The following is a 13255-nucleotide window of genomic DNA, read 5'->3' on the forward strand; positions in this document are numbered from 1 at the left end:
GCCGTTTTTCCGTAATTTCCATTACCAGTTCAAATTATATATATATATATATATATAGGGACATCATTTTATTTTTACTAACATTTCTAATATTAACCTGGCTATACCTTTGAATCAACGATTGATAACCGGAAACACCGTTTTCTACCCCCTTCCACGACTGGAGTTCGATGATACTGGCGTAAAACACAACCAAATCACTTTACTAGGTATAGGGGGGAAGAAAAGTAGTTCATCCATTTACGTAAACTACGAAATATCACGCTTTGAGTTTGATAATTTTCATTAGGTTTTTGTTTAATCAAAATACTGTACAGTATTAACAATGAGTGTTTTTACTCACGAACTGAGCTAGCCATTCGAACGTATTCATTATGCAGTGTATATTATACTGTCTACAGCACATTAGCGTACAATATAGAGAATGAAGTTAAATTGAAAAATAATCATAATGTGGATATTTAAACATATTTTTGAAAATGGTGGCCGTTCATTTCGATACAGGCTTCAGTTCCTTTGTGCATAGGCCTATTATCGCACTATAGACTATTGTATCTAATTCTAATTACCAGGTTTGTACTTTGTATCAGTAACTCATGTTGAAACAATTCTGAACTTACTCTATAAAAGGGTACCTTACATACTGTAAATTCAATCTTCACTTCTGTCCGATCCGAAAAGATAAAATTACTCAGACATACTATCTACCGTCCGTCCAAGTGGTTATGTCGCAGGGTCGTAGAAAGAGAGGAAATCACGTGAGAGTTAATTACTTAACGAGGCCCTTTTATTTAAGTTATTTTAAACAATTGTATGGGTATAATATTACGTAGACGTCCAATTCCTAACAGAAATTAATGTTCTCAGAAAAGAGCTAAGACAGCCCAGCCACTAGCCTTTACAGAGAGGCAAATAGAAGCAGGTGGTGGAAACCGGGATGCGACGTAGGCAAACGGACGACAGTATCTGTGCCAAAATGATTCAATATTGAAAGCTCTTTCGTCACTGGAAAATGCGAACATATTTTTGGAACGTACTGTTTGCTATGACCGTAAGGCTACTATGACTCTATATGCGGTTTTGGATCTGTGTGGAGGACGGTTGAACTTCTAGGGGTGGGAGTGAAGTACATTCAAAAACTCAGGTACAATAAAAATTGAAGTTAAAAAAAATGATGTCCATGTATATAGATTTTGTTACAATTATTAGCAAAATAAATTCACTTGCTTCACGTTGTGCTACATCGTCACAGCGGAAGGAATTAAAAATTTGGAAAGGAACATGAACTAAAGCAAGGTTAAAAGGGATGGGTGCGGGACAGTCAGTTGAACTGGAGCGAAGTCTCCGCTAAGTTGAGGCAGTCGGAGACTCACCGTGGAGAGATTCGCGTCGGAGTCATCCCTGAGGCTCGGCGGTAGGTGTCGAGCGTACGCTGCCACTAGGCAGAGCGCCACGACGGCGACCGTCATCTGCAGCTGTGCCATGGTGAGGTGTGATCTGTCTGCTCCCTGCGACTTGCTGCCCACGTGCTCGGACAGGCTTATATAGGCCTGCTCAACGATGTCTTGTGAGTGCGTCGCAGTTAGCCAAAAGTTCAAGTGCTGCGTCGAGATAAGTCCAGATAAACGCCTCCTCGTGCCTTGCACAGGTTCACAAGAAGCGCTTCCTTCTTCACGCTTTACACTCAAATTCACATTCCAGCTGTCCTTGTTATTGGGCTGAAATTGTAATAAAATTGGCATAACTATTTCGAGATTATAAATTTATTAGTGGCTTGTGCAGCAAATGCTGCAAACTGAGTTCATTAGACGTTCAAATAAACATTTTTCAGATTTACTTTCAATGAAGAATACCAGATATTGTGAAAGTTAATTGGTTCCATAATAATGAAGCATACTCCCTCTGAATGGTTTTTTTAATCCCAAATACTTTTTCTTGAACCTATACACCTTCAGTTTTTTAGTTTCAACGCGAAAACGCAAGTAACAATGTCAAGACGATCAGTGGGTTAATCATGTGGGAGTAAAGCAGCAGTTAATTCAGGTCTTTGTCGATTGTAGGTGAAAGTTTAAAAAAAATGTTAGGTTTGCTATGCTTTCGAACAATAGACATAGCATCTTGGTATAGCTGCTGCATGTAGAGCTTGAAATGTAGAGGGTAAAATCATTTTATCAACAGTAATCTCACTAGACGTTTTGATTTATCTAGAGAAAATCAAAACTCGAGTGGGATTTAATTGACTATTACACGATTAGAAGAAAGTATATAAAGATTAGAAGTAACGAAGTACTCTAATACAATAAAATATTAATTGACTTACGAAAATACAACTGTCTTCAAATGTATTATTGTACCATCTCAACATTACAAATATTACGCTAAATGCATGCTAGATGGCAGTAGTGAGCAATGCCTTCTCGTCGAGAAGTTCTGGATCTATTATACACGATGGCAATGTTACTAGTCAAGAAGGCTTTGTTGATTCAGTTTCATTTTTATTAAAATGCAACATTCCACTTCAATTATCCGAATTCCAGTAATCAACGTCACTTGACAGATGATTTTCAATAAATCTTAATATTAAACGATCTCTGATACGTGACTATCCATAATATCATATAGCAGAAGCTATAACATAACCTAACTAATATACACAAGTGTTAGAAAAGTTTTAATTAACGACGATGACATAAAAAATAAACATGAATAATTTTAAAAGGAATAATTATTGAATGTACAATTTTCAAATTTGAATGTGGTTGGTGGTTCAATTGATGTTATATTGGACGTGTGCGTAATAGAAGTGGAACTCGTTGATTTAGGCCTACATGGTGTATTCAACTTATTCAGGATTTCCGAATGGTGCTCTTCATTTATTTGTAAATCGGATTTCAGAGTCATATTTGAAAGTGCTGTGCATCGACTGGAGTGGTTTGTAATTTTCTGTTTTTTGACGTCCAGACCAGTGTAGTTTGAAATGTTGGCAAACAAAGAAACAAATGCTAGGGTAGTGATAAAAATAAACAAATGCTAGGGACGCGATAAAATTAAACAAATGCTAGGGACGCGATAAAATTGTGCGATAAGCAGCCATGATTAGTTGAAATACGTCATTTCGTACCGTTTTATTGGTCAAAAGTAGCATGACGTAGTAAGAGTGTAATAGTCCTGCTAAGAGATCTTGCTGAATTGATTGGGAGACTACAAAATCTTGTAGGCCTCTTATTTTATCAGTAAGTAATACGTTTTGGTATTTCCTTAGGAACTGTAATTTTTGCGCTCTCTCGAGCCAATACTGAAGAGAATCACGCGTATAAATATCTACACCACACAGCCATTAAATACATGAAAAAAATCCAATCCCACTTGATTAATAACTATAAAAATATTTTATATTTAATAATATTATCTTACGTAAGTTTTGTAGTTTTCAGTAACATATATAGGGCCTACTATATAGCCGCCACTCAGTAAATTATAGAAAAAGAAAATCTAACTTAAAATATTCTCTACATCTACTTATACAATCTCAAAACGTTTCACGTTCATATCTTCAATATAGCATTAATATGTATAATTAATGAAAAATAGTCACATCACAGCATTAACTACAATAATATTTAATTTCTAATTGTAATAATGTCATCAAACCACCTCAAGTTTTGTAGTTTTTAATATCCAATACACAGCTGTACCCAGAAAATTACACACCACAGAATCGAACCTGTAAATTATTTTTAGTAAGTTAAGTTTTTAATAACCAATTTAATTTGAGCTCTGAATATGTCAGCATTCTTGCAGATCATGGCCTTCGTGTAATATTATTTACTGCAGTGTGTGTTTTGTTTTATTCTGAAATGCAACACGGCCGACTTGATGCTCGCTTCGCTTCTCCTGAATGCAATTAGCTAGTTCTCAAAACTGACGACAGATGGATTTTGGAAAATAGGAAAATTATGTAGGAAAATTGACATTTCACTGAAAATTACTATTTTTCCGAAAAACTTTGGGTTCCAAGCTTCAAAATGAGGGGCCATTTATTAAAATCCGTTCAGCCGTTTTCCCGTAATTTCCATTACCAGTTCAAATTATATATATATATATATATATATATATATATATATATATATATATATATATATATAGATATAGATTGGCATAACTATTTCGAGATTATAAATTTATTTGAAAGTTTTCAATCATATGACATCATTTTTTGCAAATTTATTATTTGCTAATACAGGGACATTATTTTATTTTTACTTCAATTTTTATTGTACCTAAGTTTTTGAATGTACTTCACTCCCACCCCTCTACTAGTGAACTTCCAACCGTTCTCCACACAGATCCAAGCGCATACAGTCAAAGTCGCCTTACGGTCACAGCAGTGGCGGTGCGTCAATAAGAGCACAAGAGCACGTGAACACCTTGTTTCATTAATGCACGACTAGTTTTATTATTTGATACCATATTGACGTAGTGGGGATGTATAATATCAGGATCAAGTATTTTAAACTTCCCGCATCTTGCATAAACTTCTTATGTAAACTTGGCAACATCCGTTCACGTACAAGCCGTGCTCTTTTCAAGAAGGTTACAGGAATTTCACGCATGCGCGGGAGAAATTGTCTTTCGCTGGCCGCTTATGACTCGTCAAGAGCACAAAGCGTTAAGTGAACAGTGAATCTATCCTACAGATGTCAGGTGCATCGATGCATATCGTTTACGTGCTATATTTCGAGGAGGAAATTTAATTAGTCTGTATTTTAGTCTGCAGGTGTCAACATCTCACTGTCGGAACGTTTACTTTATATGGATGTGTGTGCAGTGCTGCTGTACACGAGGGACAGAACAACTAGAGGCTTCAGTGACGTCACTACAGAAGAACCCACACACAGCAGAATTGTTTGTTGCACTACAAACTGAAAACGTTGACCATCTACTTTCACTGATCCAGCTGCGCTCTCACAATACAATAACGTCTGTTCAGAAAATGTTTTGCAGCTGAATGGTACCGTATATCTGCTAGTGCGGGAGGAGGGGTGGTCGGACAGTAAAAGTAACCGTCTCCAAGCTTCTAGATGTTCTGTCCCCAGTATACGTCACATTATTCATCTCCTATGAAGAAGTGTTCAGATCTCAGAAAGTATGTGTCGTAGGACCCATGTTTGTTAGACATTATTTTCTTGTTCTGATGCATACTATGACCTCCTAAAATAGTGGATACTTTTCTTAACACCCTGTATAAAGCCATCTTTTGGAATTTAGAAAATGTGTGTAATGAACAGCCAAATGGCTGACAAATTTCTGTTTATTTTTCAAAGCTTAATTATTGTATGATAACAATAGAAGAATTTTTAAGGCATATTGGTCCGTTAAGTACAATATCAAATAATATAAGAATTTAATTCAGTCAATACTTAACAGTGAGAAATACATAAAATTTATGTTATACCAAAAGTAACATTACATATATTTAACGACAAACGTTTTCGCCAATTATATTGGCATCTTCAGGTCGAATATAACATGTTAACAAAATGAACACTTGGTCTTAACTAGTTAAAACAACTCATGATCTCCAGCCAACTCTTTCAACTTCTTGTAAGTAACGTTCTTTATGATCTTAAATAATACTTTCAAACAATTTTGTTCATACCATCCTTTGCTAATTACAGGGCTTTAACCTGTCACCATTACTCGGCAACACGACCGCCCTTTTTGTAGCATCTTTAATCTGATTCCGAAACTGTTACCGCAATACTAGACGAGGTCTTGCCGTTCCCCTCGTCATACATGCTTCCTACTATAGGGTAAACATTGGTAATTTCGTGACAGTGGTTATTTCGTGATACTTTTTCTTTGCTCTTTTGTGAACTAACTAATGGTGTTACGAGATCCAAATTTCCGCCAAGGGATTGCATATGTTGTCCAATTTCCAGAAACATACAGCTAAGCTTTGTGTGACTATTGTAGTTGCTTCAGTGAGCTTTTATGTTTGGAGAGAGCAAGTTTGCGTCGACTTCTCAGGCGTACAAATTTTGTGGATGTTTGTAATTACATTACAGGCTTATTACTAAAGTTAAGCATATCATATTTGGTACAAAGATTTATTGTCTCTTCATGAAATTTTAGAAAATGTTTTTGGAATTTTAGATACATCTGTAGTCGCCATATAGGCTTAGCTTTACTGATAGAAATCTTAGCTGTTTGAGGCGAAATTTTGTTGAGCATTAAGTGTTACATTTTATACTATTTTAAAAATCGTATTACAATAGGAATTTTAGAAATCTGAAGACAAGTTGTATAACAAAAAAGAAAACGGAGACGCAATGGGTTCAGTGTAGCTTCTGTTTGAATTGTTATCATGCTAAGTGTCAATGATAAGTGCTAGATGACTTACTTGCAAGAATGTGACAGAAGATGGAACATGGCTCCACCATTTTGGACCGGAGACAGAGGCAGACAATGGAGTGGCATCATGCAAATTCACCAAAGAAATAGAAATTCAAAAACACCTTCGGCAGGAAACGTTATGGCTACTGTGTTTTTCGATTCAGAAGGACTCTTGCTTGTGGACATCATGCCACACGGAACCACCATTAATTCTGACGGGTATGTTGCAAATCTTAAGAAACTTCTAGTTCGACCGAGTCGTGTTCGACGACATCGGGAGAAGCAGGATGTTCTGCTATTGCACGACAACGCACAGCCATATGTCAGTCACAAGACCACAGACCAGATCAGAAAATTCGGATAGACAACACTGAAACATCCGCCTTACAGTCCTAAACTGGCACAGTGCGATTACCATCTCTTTGGTAAACTGAAGGATCCCTTCGCGGAACGAGGTTAGAAGATGACTCCCTTGTGCACGCTGCTAAAGAGTGGCTCAGACATGTTGGTCCAGACTTTTACCGTGCTGGTCTACAGGCCCTCGTTCCTAGGTTACGTAAGACAGTTGAAAGGGACGGGGATTATGTGGAAAAGTGACATTTTGTTTCTAAAGGATGTATCTACATTCTGTGAAAATAGCAAAGCTGTAGGATAAAAATATAATTTTTAAACAAACGTTATGCATTGCTTTTGGAGTTACCCTAGTAATATAGGCTATAGTAAAGTCCGTAATAAAAGTGTTCACCCTTTCAGGGCAAAGAAGATCCCTTTTCAATTTCAATTTTTACTTTGATTTCATTCTTATTATGTGTTGATATGTATTTCTATGTTTTCTTGCTATGGATATTAGACGGAATTACTATGTTTGAAGTCTTATAACAATAAATGAGAATTTCATTTGACTCTAATGAATTTTTCCACAATTCTTCTACCTCTCACGAAATTATCAATGCAATATCACGAAATTACCAAGGTTATCACGAAATAACCAACCTTTCAGCTTAAGTTGTAAAAGTGGTTTTTGGCACATATTCAAGAACGTATCCAATCTTTTATGTCTCCAGATTTGTACAGCAAGTTATCGTCGTTTAGATGAAAAAATCGGAATAAGGATATATTTACACATTTGCATTTTAAATTAGTTTTCATGAAATTATCACGAAATTACCAATGTTTACCCTACATCATTTTCTACATTCAACCTGGTGGCTGCATCACTCAATTTTATTATTTTTTTATTAATTGTTTTAATTTATATCCTACTTTTAACATTGTTTTAACTAGTTAAGACAAAGTGTTCATTTTGTTAACATGTTACATTCGACCTGAAGATGCGAAAAAGTTTGTCGTTAAATATATGTAATGTTACTTTTGGTATAACATAAATTTTATGTGTTTCTCACTGTTAAGTATTGATTGAATTAAATTCTTATATTAATTAATAGAAGCATTTGTTTAACCACGGAATAACTAAATAGCGTTCTTCACACATTCCATAGCTGGTTAGTTTATATTGGTTGTATTTCGTCACCATCCTTCACATGACTTTATCATTATTATCATATTTCCAGTTACGTTCACTGTGCAGGGTGCTGTATATATTCGTACAAGAGCGCGACTATTCGGAAACAAATTTCATTCAGAAAACGGGAGTGGTAAGCACAATAAAGGCCCATTCACAATGAAAATTGAACATAACCGTAACATAAACATAGAAGTTTGCTCCCAGGCTACCAAATGGGATCATTCACAATGATTCACATAAGCATTGACATAAACATTGCCGTACGACGTTAACATGAAAGTTTGCAAACTCCAAACTTTCATGCTTATGCTTACGTGATTTGCAAACAGAACACAATCGTTGAGCGCTGAAGTATACGACAGAATATGAGGAAATGGCGTCGTTGTTATGTTTCCATGGTTACCAAGTATGTTTGCTGTTATGTTTATGTTCCCATCGTGAATGATGGTATGACCAGCGAATAGGGATTATAAAGAATGGACACTGAGCGAATTTTCCTGTGTTTTGTTTCTCTGTGCGCCAGCGTTTAGTTCTACTTTCAAGCGCTAGAGGTTAGTGTAATCGAGCATGCGCTAAGATAATAATTGAGAATAGAGTTGAGACACAGGATCCAAACATCGCCTACCTTATTGCATAATCCAGTAACGCTTTGCTTCAAATAAATTCAAGTTAACCGCTTTTCCTTATTTCTCAGTGACAAACTAGTTGTAATAATAATATTTTATATTTCAGATATAATAAATTATATTATAAAATAATATAATATATTATAAAATTAAGTATCTAATTCGTTTAATATTTGTATATAATATAATATAGGCAAGAGTTTTGTTTTTTTCCATTTTCAGCGCTATCAAATCATTACATATTTTAATTGTTGTTGGGGCCAACGTCTCAACTCTCATTATAAAGGAACTCTAGAGTCTAGACATTACAGTTAATGACGGATTTATTATTTTATGGATCCAATTTATTTTATTTGAGTACATAATGTACCTAGATGTATTAATTATATGTGTTATATTTCCGCTGTGTCGACTGCTAGCTGGTGTGATATCAGCGCCAACTCTAGGGAGAAAGCAGACTCTCACGCTTTAGATAGCTTGAAGGTCATTGACATCAGTCCGGCTACATCAAAGGTACCGACGCGAAGTGTCCATTCTTTATAATCCCTATTCGCTGGTATGACTTCTTGATTTTACCGTAACGTTTATATTCTTAAGTTAACACTTACGTTATGTTTCATTTTCATTGTGAATGAGCCTTAAGCCTCCAGGCCTCTCCTCCGTTAAGATATAAAAAATGTGTCATTTTTATTTCCCAGACAAATTTTTGTACCAATATGGAACCCATAAGAATCGAAACATTAAGGTGAAATGTCGAGTCAGAGCGGGCTATAATCACTAGCTCATAATAGTAACAACAATAATAATAAAATGATAATGATCATAATGAATGCTTTTATGACATGGATTAATTGCTCTGCTATATTAAGATTGGAATTGGACTTTATCACGTGCCGAAATTATGCGCATCATTCATTCGCACGTTCGTTCACATGAATCAGTTTACCAAAGAGGTAGGCGTTGTCTTTGAGATAAGGTGGATTTTTGTGGTGGGCAGAATGACAATGACAGGTGAATTTTCGAGTGTGTGTAGATTTAATCAAAACAAAATAAGCGATTAGAAGAATGTCAAAGCCTTGACATTGAAATTACTATTGATACAAAACCTCAATTAATTTCGAATTTGTTAATGTTACGTAACATTACATTCTTCCTAATGGAGACCCCCTGTCCTAATATACATTCAGCTAAGTAATATTTCTCACAAGAGGAGTCGTAGTGAGATCCAGCTCGGAGCATGACGGATTTTTAGGGGATGAAATGGATGTCGGCCAGGCTTTGTCCTCTTCTATGTATTGTCCCATCGTTCCTATTTCCTTTTCCCCTGCCTCCCTCATTTTACAACTTTTTCATTACAGTATATAGTACATTATGCAACGAGCCTATAATTGTAGTAATTAAGACGCGAATATGTTTATGAAACGAGCGCAAGCGAGTTTCATAATTTTCATACGAGCGTCTTAATTACCATTATATTCAAGTTTCATACGACTTTTTATGCTCGATCACATTTATAACTTGAAATTATTCAGAAGTATTCATGTTATTCTTATCTGACTGAGGAGCGGAACTGACCTGGTGCAATACCCCGTAAATTGTGAGATGTGCGCAGACGCGAAAGTATTGATTTTTTTCCGAGAAACAAATGTCGACTTTGACCTTGATATAACCTAGAGAGTAAAATAAACATTAATCTTGATATAACCTTGAAATTGAATTAGACATTGAAAAAGGAGATGAAAAATTGAATTTATTTGAATATTATTTACAATTAACGCTAATTATTATAGTAACAGAACTGACTTTATTTCAAATATAGGTGATTTATTGTGCAATTGGTGAAATGAATTTGCGGGAATATGCTTTGTGAAAGGCTGGAAAATGACGGTGAATTGATGTTAATTTGTGTGTTGTTTTTTTTCGACTGAGTTTAGTATTGTATTTGAGATTTCAATTTTATTTTGGATCGATTCTTCAACATAACCCTCTGCGACAGTATTGGATTTCCAGCCTCCGTGACGTTTCAATGTTGTGATGTCGCCACCAGCGTCTACTAAAATTGTCGCAGAACTCCTGCGAAAACAGTTGTCTTTCGATTACATATCAGAGAATAGTCGATACTTGCGCTTTCATATTGCTACAATGGTATTTTCTGATTGGTGGAACACCTGAACTTTAATGAATAGGTGTACTTTAATGACATGCATTAAAGGACTGCTACCAGGTGTATAATTATTACATTTTGGCATGGTCGAGCATAAAATATTTTATGCTCGACCATGCCGAAATGTAGTAATTATACACCTGGTAGCAGTCCTTTAATGCATGTCATTAAAGTACACCTATTCATTAAAGTTCAGGTTTTCGATTATTCTCGGATATGCAATCGAAAGACAACTATCGATAGGTCAAGGAGGCTGGAAATCCAATACTGTCGCAGAAGGCTATGTTCTGTTACTATAATAATTAACGTTAGTTGTAAATAATATTCAAATAAATTCAATTTGTCATCTCGTTTTTCAATGTCGAATTCAATTTCAAGGTTATATCAAGATTAATGTTTATCTTACTCTCTAGATTATATCAAGGTCGTCGACATTCGTTTCCTGGAAAAAATCAATACTTTTGCGTCTGCATACATCTCACAATTAATGAGGTAGGCTATTGCACTCACTCACATAACAATAACATGCATAATTATGAATAATTTCAAGTTATAAATATGGTCGAGCATAAAAAGTCGTATGAAACTTGCCTATAATGGTAATTAAGACGCTCGTATGAAAATTATGAAACCCGCTTGCGCTCGTTTCATAAACATCCTCGCGTCTTAATTACTACCATTATAGGCTCGTTGCATAATGTACTATTTCAGTACAGTATTTCGTAATCTCCAAATAATGTACAGAAGTTGTTTGGAGACTACGAAATAATAATAATAATAATAATAATAATAATAATAATAATAATAATAATAATAATAATAATAATAATAAAGTGTTAAAATGTAATGTTTGTTGTTCCTGAAAAATCTTTCTTTTGTGGGATAAGCCCTTTTATCTAAATTCCATCGAATTGTAACACCTGTTACACATTCCTTATTTTAGCAAGCAGTATAACACCATGGCTAATCGTCGGTCAGTACACGGACTTCTTTTTGGAATTCTTGGTACCATCTCCAAATATACCTATAACCTTTTAAAATCAAAGGGATTCGCATTTTAAAATATTGAGAAAATCCTTAAAGAAATTCTAAAGGACTCAATTCAAATTTTGCAATTTCATCTCTATTTCAAGTAAATATGATTCACTTTCATTTTCTTTTGAAATTTATTGTATGTATTTTCATTGTAAACTTTTATATATGAATTTGTTTTCTGGATCCTTGTGGTCACCCTTATTGAAGGGCAGATGGTTTTAATTTTTTTAGTTATTTGAATGAAGCATTTAGCGTTGTAGAAGTACAGGGACATCATTTTATTTTTACTTCAATTTTTATTTTACCCGAGTTTTTTAATGTACTTCACTCCCATCCCCTCTACTAGTAAACTTCCAACCTATCTCCACACAGAACCAAGGCCCCGTATGCAGTACTGAGTTAGTGAGTAGCCTATAGTACGTTCCAGAAATATGTTCGCGTTTTCCAATGACGAAAGAGCTTTCAATATTGAATCATATTTTCGCACAGGCACTGTCGTCCGTTTGCCTACGTCGCATCCCGATTTCCACCACCTGCTTCTGTTCGCCCCTCTGTAAAGGCTAGTGGCTGGGCTGTCTTAGCTCTTTTCTGAGAACATTAATTTCTTTTAGGAATTGGACGTCTACGTAATATTATACAATACTGTTTAACATAACTTAAATAAAAGGGCCTCGTTAAATAATTAATTGTCACGTAATTTCCCCCACCCCGTTTTATGACCCTGCTACAAAACCACTTGAACGGACAGTAGATAGCATTTCTGAGTAAGTTTATCTTTTCGGATCGGGCAGAAGTGAAGATTAAATTTACAGTACGTAAGGTAGGCCTACTCTTTTATGGGTAGAGTAGGTACAGAATTATTTCAACATGAGTTACTCGTACGAAGCACGAAACTGGTAATTGGAATTAGGTACAATAGTCTATAGTGCGATAATATGCACAAAAGAACTGAAGCCTGTATGGAAATGAACGGCCACCATTTTCAAAAATGTGTTTAAATATCCATATTATGATTATTTTTAAATTTAACTTCATTCTCTATATTGTACGCTAATGTGCTGTAACAGTACAATATACACTGCATAATGAATACGTCCGAATGGATAGCTCAATTCGTGAGTAAAAACACTAAGTGTTAATACAGTACTGTATTTTGATTAAACAAAAACCTAATGAAAATTATCAAACTCAAAATTGCGATATTTTCTAGTTTACATAAATGGATAAACTACTTTTCTTCCCTCCTATACGTAGTAAAGTGATTTGTATTTTACGCCAGTATCATCGAACTCCAGTCTTGGAAGGGGGAGCAAGCGGTGTTTTCGGTTCTAGACCTTTAATCCGAAGATATACCTAGCCAGGTTAATATTAAACATGTTAGTAAAAATAAAATGATGTCCCTGTATTTGAAATGTTTTTATGTATATAGACTTGTTCTGTCTTGCAGAAAAATTTGTTCCTGAGGTTCGAAATGTTCTGACCGGGTCTGGCTTCCGCATTTCGTATGTT

General features: G+C 35.2%; 1 protein-coding gene across 1 annotated transcript in view; it reads right to left on the reverse strand.

Moving 5' to 3' along the window:
* LOC138698462 (lipase 3-like) overlaps positions 1–1718 on the reverse strand; it is a 28975-nt gene extending 27257 nt beyond the window's left edge. The window contains exon 1 of the mRNA XM_069824405.1: positions 1374–1718. Coding sequence (XP_069680506.1) covers positions 1374–1484 — 111 coding nt within the window. The 5' untranslated portion in view covers positions 1485–1718. The remainder of the gene's footprint in view (positions 1–1373) is intronic.
* Positions 1719–13255: the final 11537 nt, after the last annotated feature.

Source organism: Periplaneta americana, chromosome 4 (genome assembly GCF_040183065.1).
Source record: "Periplaneta americana isolate PAMFEO1 chromosome 4, P.americana_PAMFEO1_priV1, whole genome shotgun sequence".
NCBI lineage: Eukaryota > Metazoa > Arthropoda > Insecta > Blattodea > Blattidae > Periplaneta > Periplaneta americana.